Source organism: Camellia sinensis, chromosome 10, assembly GCF_055761805.1.
Source record: "Camellia sinensis isolate YWXY chromosome 10, ASM5576180v1, whole genome shotgun sequence".
NCBI lineage: Eukaryota > Viridiplantae > Streptophyta > Magnoliopsida > Ericales > Theaceae > Camellia > Camellia sinensis.
The window spans coordinates 155,565,276-155,589,752 of NC_138970.1; the positions used below are offsets into that span (position 1 = coordinate 155,565,276).

Consider the following 24,477-nt stretch of genomic DNA (forward strand, 5'->3'; position numbering starts at 1 on the left):
AAGTTCACTAGAGTCAAATGATGTAGATGACCGGAATCAAATGATGGAAAGCTCATCGGAGCTGATGAACGGACGACTGTAGAAAGCTTGAAAGAACGACAATGATGGTTTGAAAGTTCAAGAGAGAGAAAATCTGAGACGAGAGAGAATTTGGAATTGTGAAAGTGAAAAGACGAAGTAAGAGAGGGAAAGCTTTGTCAAAAACTGAAAATGTGGCAAAACGTAATAAAGTTGCCTTGGATGACGTGCCTGTCAGGCGGTGTGGGCAGTCTCAATGTGACTTGATGACACATGACAAGTACGAGCCAATAAAAAAAGGGACATGCAAACAAAATGGTTAAGATAATGGTGCGTGACAGCTTATGCGTAGTTGAAACTCTTGAAATTCTTGAAATAATGAGGCAATAACCTCGGCTAGAGGAGCGATCTCGGTTGCGATGCTTAAAGAACTTGGTTCTTGGTTCTTGGTTCTTGATTCTTGATGAAGTGGGCAACTGAGTCCTAGCTACTTGAAGCCAACAAAGCATGATCTCGGACGGAGTGGTGCCTGCGTTTTAGCCGACATGTTAGGTGGTCAAATGATGTAAGTTCCATCACCTCAGATTGCCGAGGTAATAGAACCTAGGAGTAGTTGTGGGGAAGTATTTTGTGAAAGACACCATGTGGCTAAGATGGCACCAAGATGCCAGCCGAGGTACCACGTGGACTGGTCATGTTTGCTGAGGTGATCACGACATTACTGAGATGTTTTGCGATAATGTCGGAATCCCAAGATAATCTGATAGAGGACAAGAGTCCTAGGTAAAAGAGGGCACTTAGATAAAGATAAGACTCTTAAAGAGTTTACTCTGATCCTGTTGAGAGTCCGAGATAAAGCATTGTGCTTAAGTCCTATGAAATGAGACTTCTAAGGGATTATGGCACTGTTGTCTATAAAGGTGAGGCATCCCCATGAATCTCAAGTATGTTTTTCTTGGGCGTTGAGTACTTATTTGATATCTTTAAGAGATAAGTTAACTAACTTGATCGTCGGAGTGCCCCCAGGTAGACGAACCACCGCGATATTCATATTGTCTTGTTGGCAGGTTGTTGGTTCAATCTATTATGTCGGTGCTCTTCAGCAAAGTTCCCTGTTTGGTTGTATGGTCGGAAATCAATACCCACAGTAAGTTATAACATTTGTGGTACTATAAATATTATAATTAAATCATTTTTAGTCTTAACTTTAAAAAAAATATAACTAAACACCACATATAATATAATTAAAGAAATTTTAGATGATAACAAAAATAATAATCATAATAAGTCATACCTAATATCACAATGAATCATAATTAGCACCGCGTCATAACTAAATCATATTGTAATTACTTGTTTGAAAATTGATTATTTTAATTGATTTTTCAAATTTTTTATAAAAAAAATATAAAAACAAAAATAATAATATGATAACTTATAATAATTTTTTGATTTTTATAAAAAGATTAAGGGGTTGTTTGAAATGTCTTAAATAAGTGTACTTTTTGATTTTTTATGAAACATGGGTTAGGTTTGAGTTGAATTTGAAGTGATGTGTTAGAGAGGTGATGTGATTTAAATAAGATGATATGAGTTAAATAAGATAGCCACTTTATAATTTTATAACTTTTTTTTTAAAGATGTCAAATCAGGACTTAATGTGATCTCAGCTAGACCCTACCTGAGATCTCAAGCCCCGTTTGTTTTAGGTTATAGAGAGGGTATTGGGACTAGCAATACCAAGGTATTACTAAGAGGTTACTTTAGCCATTATAGCCCCTCCCCAAACCAATTTTAGCAGCTTTTGATTTGGTAATAGCCTCTGAAAGTTAAAAAGTCACAACAAAAAAAAAGTCGAAAGGGATAATTATTTGCCTTCGTTAAGAAAGTGAGCTGGCTTTATATTATTATTTTTTTACTTTTTGACTATATTAATCTGAATTAAAAAACTTAGTTTTGGTTGAATTTTTTGATTTTTTTGATTTTTATGAGAAAAAAATAAAATGATCATGGTTTGAATGTAATATTTTATCTTTGTAACTTGTTAACTTATTTTATTTTTTGTGACTGTTTTAACCACAACCTCACATACTAAACATAGCCCTTATTTAGAAAGTTAGATTTAAGCTAAAATAGTCAATAAAAATAAAATAAGTTAAAATAATTAATAAGATAAAATATGATATGTAAATTATAATCATTTAATTTTTTTTTCATAACTATTAAATCAATTTTAAAAAAAAAATCAACTATCAAATATAATTTTTTTAATCAAATTAAAATAATTAAAAAAAATCAACAAAAATAATCTATTTCTAAAAGGGTCCTTATCTCGGTGCAAGCGTCTCTGGGAAGTTGTGATGGTTAAAATGGAAAAATTATGGTTCCGATTGGTAGCTCGAATAACACGGCTCGAAATCTGACTCGACACCAAAACGACGTCGTTTTGGTGTCGAGTTTTTTTTTTTTTTTTTCTTCCTTGGTTTTGTTGCAGAACGAAGAAGAAGAAGAAGAAGAAGAAGAAGGGAGAAGAAGAGAAGGGAGATGGAGGAGGAGGAGAAGGAGGAGGAGGGAGGGGGCCATAAAAATCGGTTGGAAGAGGAGGGGAGGCTGGGCAGACGATCGGGGCTGGCAGACGACGGTGGTGCTGCGACGTCGGCGGGGCTGGGCAGACGACCGGGGCTGGGCGAGGCGACGGTCTGTTGCGACGATCGGCGGCGGCGGTGGCGATGGCGAGGCTCTGCTTTTCCTCTGCTTCTTCCCTTCCTCCTTTCTTCTCTCCCTCTTTCTCCTCTGTTTCCTCTCTTCTCTCCCTCTTTCTCCATTTCGAGCCGTTCAAGCCTCTAAAAGTCAAGCTACGAGGCATTTTCTGAAAAATTATTAGTTTAGGAACATGTCACATTGACTAATTACAAACTTTTATATCTATATATTTTAATTACTTAGCCTCCGTTTAGAAAGTGGGTTTACTTTTTAATTTTTTTAATTATTTAATTTGGACTAGAAAATTTGATTTGAGAAGAGTTTTTTTGATTTTTTTAATTTTTTTTATAAAAAAATGTAATAATTATTAATTGAATGTGATATTTTATTTATTGTGACTAAAATAATATATATATATATTTTTTTTAACTAAAATAATCAAAAAAAAATCCTTGTCAAACGGAACCTTAATGTAAAATTATAATCTTATTTGTTTTACCGATCAAAAACACATGTAAGATCCCACAAGTCCAAGACCGATCAATTACTTCTCGGTAAAATGACCAACCACTGATTATTTTGAAATAAAAAAAATATATATATAATTTGAAATCCATGAGAACGTTGCTGGCACATGGCAGCTTTGAGGTGAGAACTTGACAAGTCTCCATCTTCTCTGCCTCAATGTCTCCGGTTATCAGCAGCAACCGACGCATCGTTCGGCTGGTTTTTTTTTCGCTATTTTAATTTAAAATTAAAATTTTTTGTTTGGAATAAAAAAAATTTTTTATTTGATTTTTATGAAATAAAAATAAAATAAAATAATTATGATTTAAATGTGACGTTTTATCTTATTAATTTTTTAATATATTTTATTTTTTTATGACTTAAATAACTAAAAATCAAAAAATTTGACATGCAACCAAAGGCTTTGTATGCTACCTTGTAAGATCTGCATGCTAGAATCCCCAAGGGCAAACAGGTAATTTAACAATTCTATATTACAGTATATAATTTCACATTTTTTTGTAAAATATTTTAAAAAAATAACAAATATTAGAGGTTGTTTGGCAATGACTTTTTTAGTTAACTTTTTAACTTTTTTGACTTTTTTAACCTGAGACTTTTTTATTTGTTTAGTTTTCTTAGTTGGCTTTTTGGACTTTTTGGTTTTGGAATGACAAATTTTTTTTTTTTTTGCCTTTTTATGATTTTTTGTCATTTTGTGATTTTTTGACTTTTTTTTGTCATTTTGTGATTTTTTAACCCCAAGAGAGAAACCAAACGAGCACTTAGGCCTCGTTTGGGAACAGGATTTTTTAGTAACTTTTTGAATTTTTTGCTAAAATGTGATGTAAAAAAAATTAGTATGTTTGGGATGACTTTTTGACTTTTTACAAAAAGATGTGAAAAAAATAGAGAAAAAAATGAATCTTTGTTTTTTTTGTATGGATTGTTGACTTTTTGATTTTTTTAATAACTTTTTGACTTTGTAACTAAAAAGGGCACTTGGCAAACGAGGCCAATAGCTCATGGTTGTTTGAATTAAAATAATCTAAATAGATATATTTTTAAAATTTTTATAAAAAAAGTATAAAAAAATAATGTAACTCAAATAAATATACTTATTTAAATAAATACATTTTATTCAAAAGATGTCAAACAAACTCTTTGGTCTTGTTTATTAATTATATATTTTAGTCAAAAAATTTAAAAGTTACTATAAATTATCACATCACTATCTCTACTTTTCTTCACATCTTTTTATAAAAACCTAAGGCTTGTTTGATTTATATCTCAAGATACAATTTTTGAGAAAAAAATTTAAAATTTTGTTTGGTTCAAAGTTTTGAAAAAAAAAAAAAAAAAATTAAAAATCACTTTCTCTCTCCTATACATCAATCAATCACTTTTTCTCTCTCATATCTCATTCTCAATCATTTTTCTCTTACACACATCTATTCAACTACAACAAAATATCAAATTATCTCAAACTCCCAAACTTCAAAATTATTTTCAAAATATACAATTAAATAAACCAAAAACAATTCTAACACATGTCTATCACGTTTCTGTTATATTGTGCTAGGGATAATAGCTGGAATAATAATATTTGGGAGCTCTAATTTGAGGAGAAATTATTCAATAATTCTGCAACACTACGTGGTCATACTCCAAACCAATCACCAATTACTTAGTCCCATGTTGTTCCCCTATGCCTAACATAAATCGTGGGCCCTACATCTCTCTACTAATCAAAACGTTATAGAACACCACATGTCCATACTGTCACGACCCGCTCCCCATATCCGAGGGTTAACCATCGTAATGGCCAGCAACTAAAGTTACTTCCAGCCAATTCTTAAACAAATTACTAAACGCGAGCGGAAGGTATCAAAATAATCATTGGAGTTTCTATTTAATTAAATTGTCAAATCTGAACTATGTCTACAAAATGCTTTGTGCCTACCTCACGCGCTGGCGCTAACATGTCACTTGAAAGTGGTAACCAACTATAAGTACATGGCAGAGTGAGAAATATTATACTAAGAGCATAAGGGCATAAAATTTACCATGGATAATTATTGGCTAAACAAAACTTGATATTAAAATACAGAGATCATTTGACATATAATATAAAAATCATATAAACAAAATAATCATAACCACGATACAGAATGGAACAGAATAGATGTATGGACTCAAGATGTGGCTCGTACGAACTCAAGAGGTGGCTCCTACCATAGTGTAGCACTTAATTCCGTATAACATTTTGCTTTACACTAGAAATCATAACCACGGTACATAACAGAACAGATGTATGGACTAAAGAGATGGCTTGTACGAACTCTAGAGGTGGCTCCCACAATAGTGTAGCACTTAACTCCGTACAACACTTTGTTCCACACCAGAAATCATGTCAGTGGATCCATGACAGACAGAGGGTCACAAAATGACCAATCAGAAGACCAATGGTTATTTAAGTCCTCTAAGGCATGAGACTTCCGTGGTGGTATTTATAAAATAGTTGCTCAAAAATATATTTAATAAATAATTATATCCATGGTTTTCCTTATTATATAAAATAAGGTTTATAAATTAAAAATGTTAATATAATTTATAAAATGTAAATTACGTAAAATAAATTATGGTAACTCAAACCATACGTAAACATATGATGGTGACTCAAATTATAATATAATTCACCTTAATATTAATTTTAACTTTTACCTTTTGCTACTCAATAAATTCAAAGTTTTATTTATATAAAAATATTAGAGAGAGAGAGAGAGATGGTGAGGATGAAATGGCGGCTAGACATAGGCGAGGCGACAAAACGGGGAGCAAGAAGGGCACGCTTTCTTTTTTTGGTACATAAAATGTTATGTTTTAGTGTATTTTAGTCTAAAAAAATATTAAAAAAAATATAATAAAAATATTATAATATTTAGAAAATAATTTTGAATAATAATATAAAATTTAAAGAATAATTTAAATTTTTAAGTTGTTACACATATTTCAGGTATATTGAATAATCACCCATAATTTGAAAGCTCTAATAGAGTTCTAAGGTTTCGTTTGAGAAGTGGGTTGACTTTTTGATTTTTTAACTTTTTTTTTTGCTATTTTAGCTTAGGGTTAAAAAGTTTAGTTTGAGAAGGACTTTTGGTTTTTTTATTTTTATTTTTTTGTTTTTTTATGAGAGAAAGAATGTAATAATTATGGGTTAAATGTGATATTTTATCTTATTAAACTAAAAAGCCTATTTTATTTTTTAAGACTATTTTAATCAAAAAAAAATCTTCAAACCCAACTTTCCAAACAGAAATTAATGGTGTAGAGGGTATCTACGTAATATGAAAGGCCACACTTCTCTCTCCGGTTATAATTGAGACCCCCAGTGAGGTTACCCCACGACCTCACTGGCACCCCATTGATCAACCCTTCCTTCTTTTATTTATTTTATTTTTATTTTTATTTTTTTTTTCAATCACCAACCCCGTGGGGGTGGGAGATTGTGGAGGTGGGGGAGAAAGGGATGTTTGGAGCATTTTCCCTTCTCTTCCTACCGCTCTATGTTATCGGGTAATACTAAAGATTACTAAAAGTGATACTCTAAGTAATTATTAATGATGTGACATTCATTTTTTTAATAAAAAAAAATAGACACAACAACATTGTGGCAGTAGATAGGATCCACTGCCACATCATTAGTGGTGACACTAATTAGTGCTCCCACTCATTTTTCCTATGTTATCTCATTAAAGATATTATTTAGTGTGTTTGGTTTGAGTTTTCTGGATTAAGGCCTCGTTTGGGAACAGACTAATTTGGTAACTTTTTGGCTATTTGGCTAAAAAAGTAAGTAAAAAAAACTTATATGTTTGGGATGACTTTTTGGCTAATTACGAAAAGATGTGCAAAAAGTAGAGAGAAAAGAGAATCTTTGACCTTTTGGTATGAGTTATTGGCTTTTTGGCTAAAAGGGTAACTTTTTGACTTTTTGGCAAAAAAAGTAAGTCCCCAAACGGGGCCTAAGTTTTTTAAAACTGTTTTTTGGTTTTCGTATTCTTTTATTTTTAGTGAATATTTTTTAAATTTTAAACATTTTTTTATATTTTTTTAGATGCACCTTAGTTAGATGTATATGAAAAATAAAAAATTTGTGAAAAAATATTTTAAAAAATTAATAAATACATAGAAATACAAAAAAAATGTACTGAATTCTTGTATTTTTTTTCTATTTAGTGAATTTTTAAAAGTTTTTTTACAATTTTTTTTTACTTTTTAGGTGTATTTATGTTAGGTGTGTCTAAAAATTAAAAAAAATTGCTTAAAATATTAAAAAAATTCAGTAAAAATACAAAAATACAAAAAATTAAAAAATAAAATTTTTTAAAAAGTATTTTCTGAAAATAAAAACAATAAAGCTGATTAAAATTATTATTTTAGAGTTGTGTATGACTAGTCTAACTGGAATCGTGTTTGCATTGCGCTTGTGGATGACAGCTGGAAATTGTCTAAGACATGTCTATCACGTATCTGTCATCTTGCTCACCAAGGATCCTCTAGAGTTTTTTTTTCCTAAAGTTTCCTAAAGTGGTGTGTTGTATGGTTGAGATTTAATGACAAGTCACATCAATTTTTTAGCATTAAATCTCACCCATACAACACACCACTCTAGGAAACTTTAGGAAAAAAAAACTCTAGAGGATCCTTGCTCAGATTTAATGCTAAAAAATTGATGTGACTTGTCATTAAATCTCAACCATACAACACACCACTCTAGGAAACTTTAGGAAAAAAAAACTCTAGAGGATCCTTGCTCCATGTTGCTAGCTTTTTCTATTTAACACTCACAAAAGGCTTCAATAAGTTGAGGATTGATAAAACATACAAGCGACAAAAAAAAATAGAAACGAATTGTAGAGAGAGAAACATGGCGGAAATTCGATTCATCTCCGATGATCTAGTCCTAGCGAGTAGTCCCCACCATGGTGAATCAACCCACCATAGGATTGAGTTGAATCCATGGGATCTCCAACTTCTCTTACTAGGCCCTATCCAAAAGGGTCTTCTCTTCCTCAAACCCACACCAACACCATCACAATCACAACAACAACAACTACCACTGCTAGCAAACACCATAGTTGATCATCTCAAGATCTCATTTTCTCGCACACTTGACTTCTTTCCTCTCCTCGCTGGCCGTCTCGGTACCATAAAAAATGACGACGACACCTCCTCGTTCTTCATAGACTGCAACAATGCCGGAGCGCAATTTGTTCATGCCATCGCCGACGATGTCACTGTCAGCGATATCCTCGGTCCCGTGCACGTACCTCGACTTGTCCACTCCTTTTTCCCATTAAATGGTTACCTTAACCATGAAGGCATTTCCAAATCATTGCTTGCGGTTCAAGTAACCGAGCTTGTCGACGGCTTTTTCATCGGCTGCACCATGAATCATGGTGTTGTTGACGGGTCGTGTTTCTGGCAATTCTTTAATTCTTGGTCAGAAATATCTCGAGGTTCTGACAAAATATCGCGACCTCCGGTTTTTAACCGTTGGTTTCCTAGTGATGTCGACTGCCCCATTCGAATCCCTTTTTCCTCCGAGCAAATTAGCGATACCTTCGTTTTACCAAAAGTAGAAGAAATGGTTTTTCATTTCACGAAAGAGAAAATTGCAAAACTTAAAGCCAAAGCCAATGCCGAGATGAACACCACCACTATCTCCTCTCTCCAAGCATTACTAGCTCATCTATGGCGATCTGTCGTACGTTGCCAAAACATCAATGACACTAACCAAGAGGTGAAGTACGTTTTACTAGTGAGTGCGAGGACAAGGCTTCGACCCCCGTTGCCAGAAGGGTATTTTGGGAATACAATTAATGATGAGATTTTACGTGCCGCGGCGGAGGAGGTGGTGGGGAAGGGACTTGGTTGGGTGGCTTGGCAAATGAATAAAGCGATTGCTTTGCAGACGAATGATGGGATTAGGAAGTTGTACGAGGATTGGGTAAAGAATCCGAAACTATTGACAATAAGGCCATGTTTGTTTGGGTGGATATGAACTTGGGATTGGACTAATAGTCCTATAAAATTATTAATTCGATATTTGGTTAAACAATTGAAGTACAGATTAATTATTTTAAACTTGACTATTAGTTAAGATAGGATACATAATCCAACGGATTGGTTGTCCTAGGACTATTAGTCATGGGAATGCTAATCCAGTCCGCCTAAACAAACATGACCTGAGTGTTATGACAAACAATACCTTGACGACTAGTAGTTCGCCTCGGTTTAATGTGTATGGAAATGACTTTGGTTGGGGAAAACCGGTGGCGGTGAGAAGTGGCAGCGCGAACAAGAGTGATGGGAAGATAACGGTTTTTCCCGGGGTGGAAGAAGGGAGTATTGACATCGAGGTATGCTTGTTGCCTGAGAAGTTGGTTGCTATGAGGGATGATGAAGAGTTCATGGAGGCTGTCACTATGTGATCCATCTATAATGTTTTTACTTGGTCCGTCAAGTTTGACCTCGTTTGAGGTTTGCTTTTTCAGTCATTTTTGTTGGATTTTTTTATTATTTATTTAATAATAAAAAAAAAGTTGATGCATTTAAGAATGATTGATTTTTTTTTTTTTAATTATGAATTGTGTTTTTGGAATTTTTAAAATTTTTAAATAATTTTTTAACTTGTCAAATGAGACCTTTATGAAAAACGACAATGGGAGCGATCACGAAAAATAAAATGAAAAAAATAAAATACAAATTTTGAATTTTCATGTTAGCATTTCTATACCAATAAATAATTATAGTTATCATAATATATGCTTGTCGAAAACCAATAAGCTTGTTTAGTTTTAGTTTTTAAAAAAACACTTTTTAAAAACATTTATTTTTTTATTTTTCATATTTTTTTTAAAATAATTTTTTAAAGTTTTAGAAACACTTAACATAAATATATTCAAAAAGTATATGATGTAGAACAAGTAGCCGAAAACTTCTTGAAACAATTGGACCGACAATAGGCAAGAAAAAAGATGTAGAACAAAATTCTATAATTTTTATATTTCTTAATTTTATTATTTAGAATTAGGTTTTTTACTAGGATTTTAAATAGCTTAGAATTTTTAATCTCTTAGGTTTCTTAGTTCTCTTAGGTTTCTTAATTTGTGTTGATTTAAGTTTCTTAATTTATTTTGGAATCACTTTTCCTACAAGTATTAGGTATAGTCTATTATAAATAAGCCTACAAGCATATGTAATTTTCATTCATTGAATAATATTTTTAAGAGCTTTTCTTCTATCTTCGTTGTGGATTCAAGGGTATTCTTGTAGATTCAAGAATTCTCGTCTATTAGAACGATATCTAGTCCCGTGTGATTTATTCCGCTGCGTTAGTATAATATTTGTGAATTTTTCTAAAAAAATTCACAAAATACGAAAAATATTAGAAAAAAAAAATTCAGTACAATTTTTATATTTTTGTATATTTATTAATTTTTTAAAATATTTTTTCACAAATATTTTACTATTTATCTAAAAAAGTAAAAAAAAATTACTTAAAATATTCACTAAAAATAAAAAATACGAAAAACAAAAAATTTAATTTTTAAAAACTGAAACCAAATATACTATCTCGTTTGGGAATAGGCTAATTTAGTAACTTTTTGACTATTTGGCTAAAATATGAGCTAAAAAAAAGTAGTATGTTTGAGATGACTTTTTGACTTTTTACGAAAAGATGCGCAAAAAGTAGAAAGAAAAGAGAATCTTTGACTTTTTGGTATGAGTTGTTGATTTTTTTGCTAATTTAATAACTTTTTGACTTTTTAACTAAAATGGAGAGTTTCCAAACGAGGCCTATCATTTTTGTCTTTCCGATGTACTTAAAGAAAAGAAAAAAAGAAAACCAATCTCATTTTTGTGTACACATAATCAAGCAAGATAAATAGTTACGATCGAAACCAGCACTCATGCCCAACAACACCTTCAAACTCACACTTTTTTATTTTTATTTTTTGATCAGCATAGAAGGTTCTTACTAAAAATAAAATCTCATACTTAATTATTGTGGTATGAAGTTGAATTTGATACTCTTTGTGGTAGTAGTTTATTTGCGCTTAGGCTTGGACTTGGGCTTGGGCTTGGTGAGCTTAGTATATTAGTTGTATTAGATTTTATTGACTTTCTAACTATTCTGAGCTAATAGTTTGTTTGAAAATGTTTATATTTATAATTACTCTCTTATTGATTGATAAAATAAAAAAAATAAAAAAAAATCATCTTTACTAAGGCTCCGTTTAGGAATTGACTATTTTATTTTAAATTTCACTTTGAGTTTTTTTAGTTTTATACATAGCTTTTTTTTTTTTTTTTTTTTTGTAGAAGCGGACACACAAGGGGGGCACTGCCTGTAAACATTTCAGAATTGTTAACTATTCTATAATTTATAGAGAATTGGCCCCCTCAAAGGTTTTTTATTTTTATTTCTTTAAAGTCCCAATTTGTTTGAAGGTTTAGCTAAGGTGATGCTGCTGCAATACACATGTATATTATATACAAGTTATGATTTAAATTGATATTACATACCACTATATTGGTGGCGTTAGAAAATTATCAAATCAAAATTTGTTACATTCCATTATGATATTTAATTATTTTTTTAAGTGATGTTGGTTATGAGTTATTCTATTAACTTTGGCATTATCTATGAAGTACAGATACTTCGAAATGGTCCCCGTCTGCGTATCAGATACGCATCGGATACGGATATACGCCCTATACGATGGGATACATATTAGATGCGGCAAAAGGATTATCCTATTTTTTTTTTAATTTCGGATACGTTTGAGATACGCGACGATACTTCAAAGATACGGTCGGGATACTTTTGGGATACAGCGGGGCAACAAAATAATTTTAAAAACTTATAATGGGGTCAAACTATAAAATAACAAAATAAGGTAAAATAAAAACAAAAAAATAAATCAACCAAACCCTACATAAGTCGCAACAGCAACAGCAAAGGAGGAGAGGAGTCGTCGTCGTCTCAATCAATCAACCAACAAGGAGTCATCGATCAAGTTCGTCCCTCTCTCTCTCTCTCTCTCTCTCTCTCTCTCTCTTTCTCCCTCTCCCTCTCCCTCTCGCTCTCGCTCGATCTCTCTAGTCTGGATGGACAGATCTCGCTCGATCTCACTCTCACTCTCTCTCTCTCTCGGTCAATCTCTCCATCTCCCTTTATCGTCTCTTGCTCTTCCTTTCGATCTCTCTTCCGGACACATTTTTTTTAGTTTTTTTTTTTTTATTATAGGTATACTTTGTTGTAGACTGTAACCTGTTTTGGCTCATTTGATATACAATTTTTTTTGTTTTTTTTCTTTGTAAGTATACTCTTTGTAACCTGTTTTGGCCCCATTTGATATCAATGTATCATATATATATATATATATATATATATATATTAGCTTTTATATTTATAAAAAAATTATTATTAGTTTAAAAGAATTAAAATAAGTTGTAAATGTGTTTGGTTATGAAAAAAGTTGAACCTATTTGGCTAAATAAATTGTCACATTTTTTTTTTTGTGTAAAAAATATCAAAAATGTCCTAAAAATTATAACTAAAATAAATATATGTCACTTTATTTGTTCATACATATTTATTTTTATGTATGCTACATTACTGAAAATTGTAAAAATAATATTTTTTTATGAACGTATCCCTGCCGTACCGGTATCTTAATTTTTTAAATTTTGTCGTATCGCCGTATCCGTATCGTATCGTATCGTATCGTACCCGTATTCCGCATCCGTATCCATCCTTCCTTGGGTATTATAGAAGACAATGAAGAAGATAATGAAGCATTATTTGATCGGTGATAGTGAAGGTATGTGGTTGATGTTTGTTCAAATGGTATTGTTTGCCTGGTGGAGTTTTGTTGTGTCTTCGAATATAGAAGACAACCAAGGGAAATTATTGACATTTAAAGTCTTAAATCATGTAATGTGAGATCAACATATTTTAGCAAAAGTGCAAACATATGGCTAACGTTTAACCGAAATGTATAATAATTTAGAAAATAAGAAAACTATAGTGAGATTTCTACAATTATTTTTTAAAAAAATCAGTGTAATTTATCAAATAATAAATTGTTTAGGACAATAATATTGTCTCTGTCTTGGATAGATTTTTAAATTCTTTATTTATGTATATTTCAAGATCTTCTATTAAGACATAAAAGTTAACTAAAAATGAAAAAAAAGAACAAAAAGAAAAAAGAGAAATCAACAATAAAAAAAAAATTCTTTTTTTGACTTTTTTAAGAAGAAAAAAACATGATTATAGTTTGAATGTGATATTTTGTCTTATTGACTTCTTAACCTATTTTATTTTTCTGTGACTATTTTAACACCAACCTCACATACCAAAGTTAGATTTAGTCAAAAAAAAATAAAATAAATTAAAATAGTTGATAAGATAAAATGTGTGTGTGTTGTTTTCTGACCACACTGCCAAACAGGTACTTAGTTGGAGAACACCGGCAGAATAGATTGCGCCCAAACGACCTGCCACAGAAAAATGAAACTCCGGCGATAGTTCTTCCACCCGGGGGGACTCCGACGATCAAGTCAGTACTCAATTATCAATCAAAGATAGCAAACAGTACTTTAACTCACTAGCCAAGAAACAAAAAGCGTACCTTAGACCCACGAGGGTGCCTTACTTTTATAGCCTGCACTAACCTGATCCCTGTAGAAGCCTAACTCCAATAGACTCTAGCTCAATACTTATCATGGACTCTCAAATACATAGAGATAAACTCCTTAAGAGCTTTACCCTTATCCGGGCTGAGGTCCTCCCCCATCTAGGATTCTTATAGCTTTTCCGCTCGCCTCGGATTCCGGTATCTCCGCAGATAACATCGGCCTAGCCGAGATTACCTCGGCGCTATGACCAGGACACGTGGCACGTCGGTTGGCACTTCGGTGCAACCTTGGCCACGTGTTGTCATTCACAAAAATATGCCCCCACAATTGCCCCTAGGTTCTATTACCTCGGCATCTTGAGGTGATGGAACCTATATCTTTTGTCCACATATCACGTCGGTTAAAACTTACTCTACCATTTATTACCGGGTCGTCACACATCGGCTCCCATGTGACCAAGACTGCGATCTGTTTTACCAATGCCCAAAAACAAAAAACAAAAAATTTTGTTAAGTTCTTCAACCAAGATCGTCCCCCTAGCCGAGGTCTTTGCTTCATTAGATCAAGAACTCCAAGAGTTCTACATGCGTATACGCTGTCATGCATGACTTCTCAATCGTTTTTGCCACACGTCTTTTTCTTATTGATCCGTACCTGACACGCGCCATCAGGTCGTGTCGTTTCTGCGTGCGTCGCCTGACAGACACGTCGTCCTAGGCACACTAATTATGATTTTGCCGCCTTTTTGTGTTTTAATCAAAAACACCTCTCTCTCTCTCTCTCTCTCTTCGTCTCTTCACTTTTGCATCTGTGATTTCGCTCAAGTTTTCTCTCTCTAACACTTCTCTTCTAAATCCTCCATTTTCGTTCTCTCAAAGCTTTCTGCAACTGCTTCCATTCATCTCTTTCAGTGAAGCATTCATCGCTCCGCTTCATTCACCATCGTCGTCTGACTCCAGTGAACCTCACACCGACGCCATTTTCTTCAGTAAGTCGTTGTTCCCCTTCTTTTATTTTTTTGATTTACTTTAAACTTTGCTATGCTTGTATACTGCCATTTGCGAATCCATTCATGTTCTTGAATCTTCATCTGTGTTGTAAATTTCATCATTTTGAGTACCAAACACACTTTGTTTGGAATTTCTAGTTGTTCAATCTGCTTTTAGTTCATGGCCCTTATGCACACATATGCATTGTTTCACGTGTCTCGATGTTTTTGATAATTTATCACTGTTCTTGATTTTTAATCTGTGTTCTTGAATTTCTACTACCTTCTTGAGTCTGAATCATGCTCTTTGCACTGTTTTCTTGTTTGCATTTTCCAGATTCCTACCTTCAATTCTTGTTTCCATAGTCTTAGACTTGGGATTTGTTCTAAAACCTTGCTCTTTAGAAAAACCGAACCAAAAACCCTTTAGATTTTCAGAAAAATTTACCTCAGTACTTCCCTGAAACCCACACAAACCTCTTTCTTCCGAATTCTCTCACCTTGTCCCTCTGGCTAACGTCATGGGTATGTTTAGGTGGAGGGTAGATACACCAGAGAAGCTTGAATACTTTAGGCAAGAGTTCTCCATTCATCTTAGGTTGGCTAGAGAGGAAGAGTCCATCATGCCCAAAGACAATTCCATGCCCTTCCCAGTGGTAGCTTTCATCGAGTGTGGACTTAGGTTCCCTCTTGACATCCTCTTCCGCCAAGTCCTTCACTATTACAAACTAAACCCAATGTAGCTAGCCATTAACTCATACAGAGTCATCAACGGCATAATTGCCCTAGCTAGCCAAGAGAACGCTAGGATCACTCTAGCCGACATCCAATACTGCCATACCATGTGTGGCCTTAAGTTAAAAAAAGGCTACATCTATTACCTTAAGCTGAGGTCAACCGAATACAAACTAGTTGTCGACGTCCCAGACTCCAACAAAGATACTGGAGATGATTATTTCATCGTCAATGATGACCTCCATCTCTATCCTTTGAGCCGATCAATCTTTAAAGAGGGTAATGGTAAGAATAAAGTGTCACTTTACTTGCTTTCAAGTCTTTATTACTTTGATACTTTTGTATGTTTTAACATCTATTTATTACTTACAGTTCTTCCTCAGCCACCGAAAGACTTCCGCAAAACCTTCTACCCCAGTAAAGATTTCAAGAAACTGCTGGACTTGCCTGTTAATTAACGCAAGGCTTCTCTGCTACTGAACTACATCCCAACCTACAAATCCATCCTGCCCGACGTCCCAAAGAAGAGCAAGTCTCCACCTTCTGCGACAACTCCCCCAACTACTTCATCACCAAGGCATGATCAGGCCTCAACCTCTGACCCGGCAGAGCAGCCATCGACATCTGCTCCGCAACTAATCCCTCCAGCCCAATGTCAACACCGACATTGAGCTCCACTGCTTGCCCCCGTAGGCAAAACACGTAGCCGAAAACGCTAAAATACTGAGGCGTCGGCTTACGATCTAACAAACCCGCCTACTGCACTGCCAACAATTCGTACAGTCGCCGCCATTGCCGATGAAATGAGGCGCAACAAGGCCGTCGCCGAAGACCTTCTAGCCAACATCCTCGATGTTGTCACAGTCCAATCTTCACCATCGCAACCCCAACCAAAGGTCAAGCCAAAAATGGTGAAGAAGGCCAAAACCAAGGCAACAGTGATTCAGATCGACTCCGAGGACACCTTGTCTATATCCAAGCTGGCCGAGGTTGAGAAAAGCACTTCCGCCGCAGAGAAGAGGCCCGCCGAGGCTGACCCCTCTGAATCAACTAAGTCAAAGAAGCCGAGGTCGGACTCTGCAGTCACCTCGGGTTCTCTTAAATCTGATGACCCCTGGGCCCCCTCCATCATGATTGAGGACAAACCAATCAGAGCCGGTGACAGCGCCTCTGATATTGAGGTCGGCGTCGCCCTCTCCACTGCGCTGTTTCTTCCCAATGACCTCAACTGTATGGCCGAGGTCAGTGAATACGAAAATTTTGGTCTGACGGTTTAGCACTCAGTAATGGTAAACTTCTACACTCGGTACCCTCCATTCTCTGTTTTCATACTTAAAGAATTTACTAACTTTGTTCTTTGCATTTCTTTTAGGCGATCCAGCACGCCCACTCCTTTGCAATGCAACCAGAAGAAATGAAGAAGGAGCTGGTCCACAAGACCAAGGAGGCTATTGGTTTACTCAAATCTTTAAATAATGCCGAGGCCAAGATGAAAGCCTTGATAGATCAGGCCAAAGTAGCTAAGCAAGCTCAAGATGATGCCGAGGAAAAGGCAGGTGCTGCAAAGGCTGTTGCTGAGGTTCTCAAAGCTTAGAAAAAAGAGGCCGAAGCAAAAACTATCGAAGCCCAAGCCGAGCTTCAAGCGGCCTTGGCCACAAAAGACGCCGAGATCAAAGCAGCGGGCGAGAAAGCCTATCCCGAGGGGACAGCTGACGTCCGTGATGAGTACAACAAACAAGTCAAACGGGCATGCAACAAGGGTTACGCCCTTGGTTGGATGGCTGCTCTGAAGGAGTTGGCTATCCTCGAGGACTCTCCTCTCAAAGACGAAGGCCGACTTGTGTTGCCATTCCCTCCTGCTTAAAGCCAATCTGAGGCTAAGGATGAGGGGGAAGAAAAAGAAGAAGAAGATGGAGAGGAAAACGAAGACGAAGAGGCCGAGGTGGCAGCTGATGCTGAAGTTTCTACTAGGGTCAAGTCCCTAACTCTGAATGAGCAAGTCCTAGACTTGACTCAGGATGAGGAGAACGAGGTCTCAAAAGGTGCCTCCCCCAAGAAGACTGCATCCGAGGTGCCTATTGCCGAGAAGAGCCTCGATCAGACTCTACAAGAGATCGACGCTGAGCACGAGGTTGAGAATGCTGCCGAGAAGATTTCCCATTTGTCTTCTAGGGCCGAGACACAGCCTGCCACCGACGTCGAGTAGTCTGACTATAAGTTTTTTCTTTGTACTTAGTACTTTTTTACATTTTGAACAAGGTTGTAGTTTTCATATTTGGCCGACGAGCCACTTCTGTAATCTGAACAAGTAATCCCTCTGTAGGTCGAAGTGCCCTTTTTCTTCTTTTGAATGCAAGTGTAACTTCTTCTTTCAAGTGTTTGTATGTTTGTATGCTTCACTATTTCCATACTTAGAATATTTTGCATGTCTTCAGTTTTATTCTTTTAGCTGTATAGTCTCCTTGGAGTAAAATACCTTGGACATAACTTCCATCTTGTTTATCTCGGCCTTGTGTTAACACTTGAAAACATTGTAAAAAATATTTTCACAAGTGTTATCTAGAACTTGCCACTTTACTTGTTGTCTTTTATCAAGACTTCAGTCTTCCATGCTTTCCAAGTTTTGCAACCTGGTAATCTCGGCAAGTACGTATGTACTTCTTTCAAATTTACCTCGGCTTGACTTTAACTTGTAAATTTTTCTAAAAAATTACAGTAAGTACTAAGCCAACTCTAGCTTGTAAATTTTTCTACAAAAATTTCAACAAGTCCCAAAGCATTTTGAACTTTTACTCATCATTCTCCATTTCTCTGCCCCCTAATGTGAACTTAAGTTTTAGTTAGGTTCTCATTAAGCATGTGGTTGTGACCTTATTGCCGAAGTTAGATTCAAACAGAGATTAGCAGAGGTTCTCAACCTTGGTTCCTCTGCCAATCTTACTCAAATGCACTTAGTTCCAATCTGAATTTGACTCTGCTAATATGGCAAGCCCAGGTTAATTTCAACTTAGTTCAACTCCATTATATGCAAGTATAATTCAATTCTGCCATATAATGAGTGAGTTACTCGTCATGTTTCACTTAGAAACATCGCTAACTTAGTTTAACTCTATTATATGCAAGTATAATTCAACTTTGCCATATAATGAGTGCGTTACTCGTCATGTTTCACTTAGAAACATTGCCAACTTAGTTAAACTCTATTATATGCAAGTATAATTCAACTCTGCCATATAATAAGTCTAAGTTATTCGTCATGTTTCACTTAGAAACTCAGGTTCTTTGGTAGTCACGACCATGTCATCAATGTATGCCTCCACTGTTTTGCCTATTAGATGTCTGAACATCTTAGTCACCAATCTATGGTAAGTTACTCCTGCATTTTTCAACCCGAAAGGCATTACTCTGTAGCAATATAGCCATTTTGGGGTGGGAAATGCAGTTTTCTTCTCATCGGGGGGTACATGGCTATCTAATGGTACCCCTTGTAAGCGTCCAGGAAGCTCATCCTTCCATGCCCTAAAATAGCATCCACTAATTGGTCAATCTTGGGGAGTGGGAAATTGTCTTTGGGACAAGCCTTATTCAGGCTGGTGAAGTCCACACAGACCCTCCACTTCCCATTCTTCTTCTTCTTCACAACAACTATATTTGATAACCATGTTGGGTAGTTTACGTCTCGATTAGCTCTGGCTTCTAGCAGTTTATCCACCTCCTCTTCTACTGTCTCAACATGCATCAAGATAGGCCTCCTTGCTCACTGGATGACAGGTTTGGCCAACCTGTCCACATTCAGTCTATGGCAAGTGACCTCGGGATCAATGCCAAGCATCTCGTATGGTGTCTAGGCAAATACCTCAATATTTGCTCTCAAGAACGCCTCTAACTCCTTTTCTTCTTCCTCGGCCAAGCCTAAGTCGAGAAGGAAAAAACGCTCTTCATCCATTTACTAGACTAGGATCTTCTTCAGGGTTTCCTCACTTTTCTCGGCTGGTTCTTTGCCGACGTCATCAAGGATTTCCATGTCCTCGTCCTCAATCTCTAATGTTTCTGCTTCTCGTATGTTGCAGGTGGATTTCATTACTACCATGGAGCAATTCTTTGCCTGCACCTGATCCTTTCTGACCTCCTCAATTCTATGTTCTGTTGGGAATCGCAACAACTGGTGCAGCGTTGAGGAAACATCCCCCATTGCATGCAGCCATGGCCTTCCAGGATAACGTTATAAGGTGAGGGGGTGTCAATGATTGTGAATTCTATGCTCACTTTCCTGGTGCCTGCTTGCACCTCCAATTTTATTGGCCCCAAGGGCCATGTCGGTGTTCCATTGAACCCCAACCATTGGACTGTTCCAGATCGTCTTGGTGAAAGCCAAGCTCCATGTAGCATCTGACATACATGATGTCACAAGAATTGCCTTGGTCAACTAGAATGCGCCTTACTTGGTACTCTCCAATCTTCAAGGATATCACGAGAGCATCATTGTGTGGAAACTGTACCATGTCTAGGTCGGCTTCAGTAAAAGATACCATTGGTCCCTAGCACTCGCCTGCCCTAGGCCTTTTTTGCTGGACCTGACACATATGTTATAAGTGTCTTACCTTCTGAGTCTCCCCACATATCTCATTGTCGTTGACCCTCGAGTGAATCACATTGATCACTCAAGGTCCTTCTACTTGTGGTTGCGGTGCTGGTGGGGGTGGGGGTAGGGGTGCCTAGGAATGGCAACGGGGCAGGGTGGGGCCGGGGATCACACTCCCCGTCCCCGATCCCCGATGGTAGGAATTTTCCCGTCCCCGGCCCCGATCCTCGACGGGGAGCCTATTACCACCCCCGCCCCCGTCCCCCAACGGAGATCGGGTTTCCCTGACCCCAATAATTCCCCGGCTAAAATTTAAAAAAAAAAAAAAACAACAACAACTTCATAAGCACACACACTCATCAACATGTTGACAACAACAAGAACTTCATCAACATATCTGCATAAAAAATAAAAATAAAAAATCTGCCTTTTTTTTATTTATTTTTGGATGAAAGGCAGATCTGATCTGAGCTATGTAAAAAATAAAAAATAAAAAATAAAATACATAACAAATCATTTTCTTCATCTTGATCTTCATCAGATCCGAGCTCTGATGGATGAGGCGGTAGAAGGGAAGCCACGGAATGGAGGGCGATCTGATGGAGGCAGAGAGTTGGTGTGAGGCAGATCGGAGGGAAGGAGAGAGATCGGCGTAAGATCGGAGGAAGGGAGAGAGATCGGGGCGTGGAGCAGTGAGGTTGGAAGGAGGGAGGTCGGCGTGGGAGGGAGGGAGGGAGATCGACGTCGGACGGAGGTCGTCGTGGGAGGGAGGGAGATCAGCGCGGGACGGGGATGCTGTTGCCAACACCATCGGTGAGATCGGAGGGAACACCATTGATCTTCAATCTACACAGGAGAGAGAGAGATGGAGAGAGTCTGAGAGTGTGATTTGAGTGAGAGAGCACCTAAACAAGTAATATAATACATATATATATTATAATATATAATATGTGTTTGGCAAGGGCTTTTTCAGGCTTTTTTGGCTATTTTAGCCACAAAAAACAAAATAGGCTATTTTAGCCATAACAAACAAAACATCATATCCAACCTATAATCATTACATTCTTCTCTCACAAAAAAAGTCAAAAAAGCCAAAAAGTCAAAAAGCCTTTCCCAAACCAAGCTTTTTAGCCCAGGCTAAAATAGCCAAAAAAGCCAAAAAGCCAAAAAGCCAACCCACTTCCCAAACAGAGGCATATAGTAACCCTAAACAAATAATATAATATATATATATATATATTATAATTACTCAGCGGGACAGACGGGGATTAGTCGGGCCGGGGCCGGGGTTGGAGAATTGATCCCTGTCCCCGGCCCGAATCTGTTTGGGGATTAAGTTTTAAATACCATCCCCGTCCCCGCGGGGATATTTTTTTGGGAAAACCCGCTTAAATCGGGGTCGGGATCGGGGAACCCCGTCGGGCCGGTTTCAAATTGCCATCCCTAGGGGTGCCGGTGCCTAGGGCAACCTTGCTTGTTCTTCTCTTGTTCTGGCCTCATCCACTAGGTCCCTCAAGTGGCTTTATCTGACCAGGTCTTCTAAGTGTGTTTTTAGGGTTCTGCACCCCTGAGTTAGGTGCCCATCCTCATTGTGGTAGGCGCAATGCTTCCCCAAGCTCCTTCCCATAAATTCGCCAAAGATCTTCTCTGGTGCTCTATAGTAAGGCTGGTTCCTAATTCTCTCCAAGACTTTTGTAGACTAGTATCCGGAACACTGTGGTGACTGCCTGTGCAGCCCTTAGTATTGTCTCTTGCTTGTTATATCCAGTATTTCCTCAGCCTCACTTCGGCGAGCCGTTTCTCTTCTCTTGTTTCAGCGCTTTTGTCCCTGACTTGTCTTCTTCGGCTCTTGCATACTTCTCGATCCTGGCCATGAGTTCCTCCATACTTTTGGGCAGTATTTTTGCCAGTGAATTTTGAAGCAGGCAATCATCGTTTAGGCCATTCTTAAAAGAAATGACTGCCAATTCTTGATTGCACCCTGGTATTCGGTTAAACACTTCATAATACATTTTAGCATAAGTCTTGAGGCTTTCATCCTCGCCAATTCTCAGAGCCATCAGGGAATCGACCCTCAACGGCTGTAGTTTGTTTGCCACGAACTTGGCCACCAACATCTCGGCCAGGCCTTCCCAGCTTTTCACAGTTCCTTTTGGCAACTTGTGAAACCAGTCTGATGCGATTTTCCCAAAGGATGAGGGGAACACTTTGCAAAGTAACGGCTCGTTCCCGGTGTATAGTGTCATGGAGTTTAGGTACAAGCCGACATGAAAGTTAGGATCAGACTTACCATCGTATATCTGGAATGTCAGCATGTGGAACCTCTTTGGGGCCTCAAATTTGTCTAATTCTACCGAAAACGGTGTCCTCGGCTTGACAAGAGAGGTTACCTCGACATCTTGCCGCTTCCTCTGGAGGTAATCCTTCAAATCCTCCTTAGTCTGTCCAGGAGCTTGGCTGTCGACGGACTTTAGCCTTTTGGGTGCACTGCTCCCGCATTGTGAGTCCTCTTGGACCTTCCTCCATTTGTCGTGTCAAATCAAAGCTCCTTCCCTTGATCATGCCAATGTTCTTTGGCATAGGCTTCTTTGGTACGATGTGTCTTCTAAGACTCTCTTCTCATCGATTCTCCTCGCCCGACCTCCCCGGAAGGCCGATGATAATGCCCCATAGCCCTGTCATGCTGGGGGACTGCGAGGATTGCTTTCTGCCCCCTTTTCTAGGCATCGTTCTTGGCCGCTGGAATCGGCTTGTTCTCCAATGGGAACGGTAGTTGCATGACGTTGTCCTGTATCATGAAATTGACAACCGATTGCAGGTCTGCCAATTTATTTGTCATCCCTTTCATCTCGCCGTCCCTACTCAGGCATCTATTTTTCCATACCTGAAGGTCGCTTTTGTTGTAATACTCGCCTCGGTCTGTCTTCTTTGGCATGTCTCCCTCTTTGTCGACGTCTTTTTTCGGGGGATTCTGCTCCCGGGTTTCTTCATTGCAGTTCTCCTCCTCTACATTAGGATCAAAGTGTTTACCGCTTCTAGTGGGGATGTCGTCCCCAATATTCTCTTTCTGTCTGTCGTTGGCCATCTATTATCTTTTCTTTCCCACAGAATACACCAAATTGTGTGTGTTGTTTTCTGACCACACTGCCAAACAGGTACTCAGCTGGAGAACACCGACAGAATAGATTGCGCTCGAACGACCTATCAAAAAAAGATGAGACTCAGGTGGTGGTTCTTCCACCTAGGGGCACTCCGACGATCAAGTCAGTACTCAATTATCTCTCAAAGATAGCAAACAGTGCTTTAACTCACTAGCCAGGAAACAAAAAACGTATCTTAGACCCACGAAGGTGCCTTACTTTTATAGCCTGCACTAACATGATCCCTGTAGAAGCCTAACTTCAATGAACTCTAGCTCAATGCTTATCCTGGACTTTCAAATAGATAGAGATAAACTCCCTAAAAGCCTTATCCTTATCCGGGCTGAGGTCCTCCCCCATCTAAGATTCTTATAGCTTATCCGCTCACATCGGATTCCGGTATCTCCGCAAATAACCTCGATCTAGCCAAGATTACCTCAGCGCATGATCAAGACACGTGGCACCTCGGTTGGCACTTCGGTGTCATCTTGACCACGTGTTGTCATTCACAAAAATATGCCCTCACAAAATGTGATAAGTAAACTATAATCATTTAATTTTTTTTCATAATTATTAAGGGGTTGTTTGGGATATTCTAAATAAATGTACTTTTTGAATTTTTATGAAATATGAGTTGAGTTTGAAGTGATGTGGTAGAGAAGTGACGTGACTTAAATAAGAAAATATGACTTAAATAGGATAGTGATTTTTTGACTTTTTAACTTTTTTTTTAAATGTCAAACTTAACCTAAATTAATTATCAGAAGTCAACTATCAAACGTATTTTTTTTAATCACATCAAAACAATCAAAAAGTCAAGAAAAGCAGTTTATTTCTAAAAATATCTTTATCTCGGTGCAAGCGTCTCTGGGAAGCTGTGATGGCTAAAATGAAAAAATTATTAGTCTAGGAATATGTCATAGTCATGTTCTATCAATCAAAATTTTTTATATTTTTATATTTTTATATATTTTTAATTACTTAGTATAAAATTAGAAAAATATTAAAAAATTTAAAAAAATTTATCAATGGGTTATTTTGGATGATCTAAATAAGTATACTTTTTGAATTTTTATGAAATATAA

The 24,477-nt window shown here is 36.9% G+C and overlaps 1 protein-coding gene across 1 annotated transcript; it reads left to right on the forward strand.

The window, feature by feature from the left end:
- Positions 1 to 8,079: 8,079 nt before the first annotated feature.
- Positions 8,080 to 9,855, forward strand: LOC114309581 (putative acetyltransferase At3g50280). The gene is made up of 2 exons (XM_082892648.1): positions 8,080 to 9,268; positions 9,474 to 9,855. The coding sequence occupies exons 1-2, from the start codon at positions 8,162 to 8,164 to the stop codon at positions 9,726 to 9,728; spliced, it is 1,362 nt and encodes a 453-aa protein (XP_082748774.1). The 5' UTR covers positions 8,080 to 8,161; the 3' UTR covers positions 9,729 to 9,855.
- Positions 9,856 to 24,477: the final 14,622 nt, after the last annotated feature.

Coding starts and splice junctions, on each gene's coding strand:
- LOC114309581 (XM_082892648.1), top strand. CDS start 8,162: ATGGCGGAAATTCGATTCATCTCCGATGATCTAGTCCTAGCGAGTAGT. Junction 9,269..9,473: donor AGAATCCGAAACTATTGACA/ATAAGGCCATGT, acceptor GTCCGCCTAAAC/AAACATGACCTGAGTGTTAT.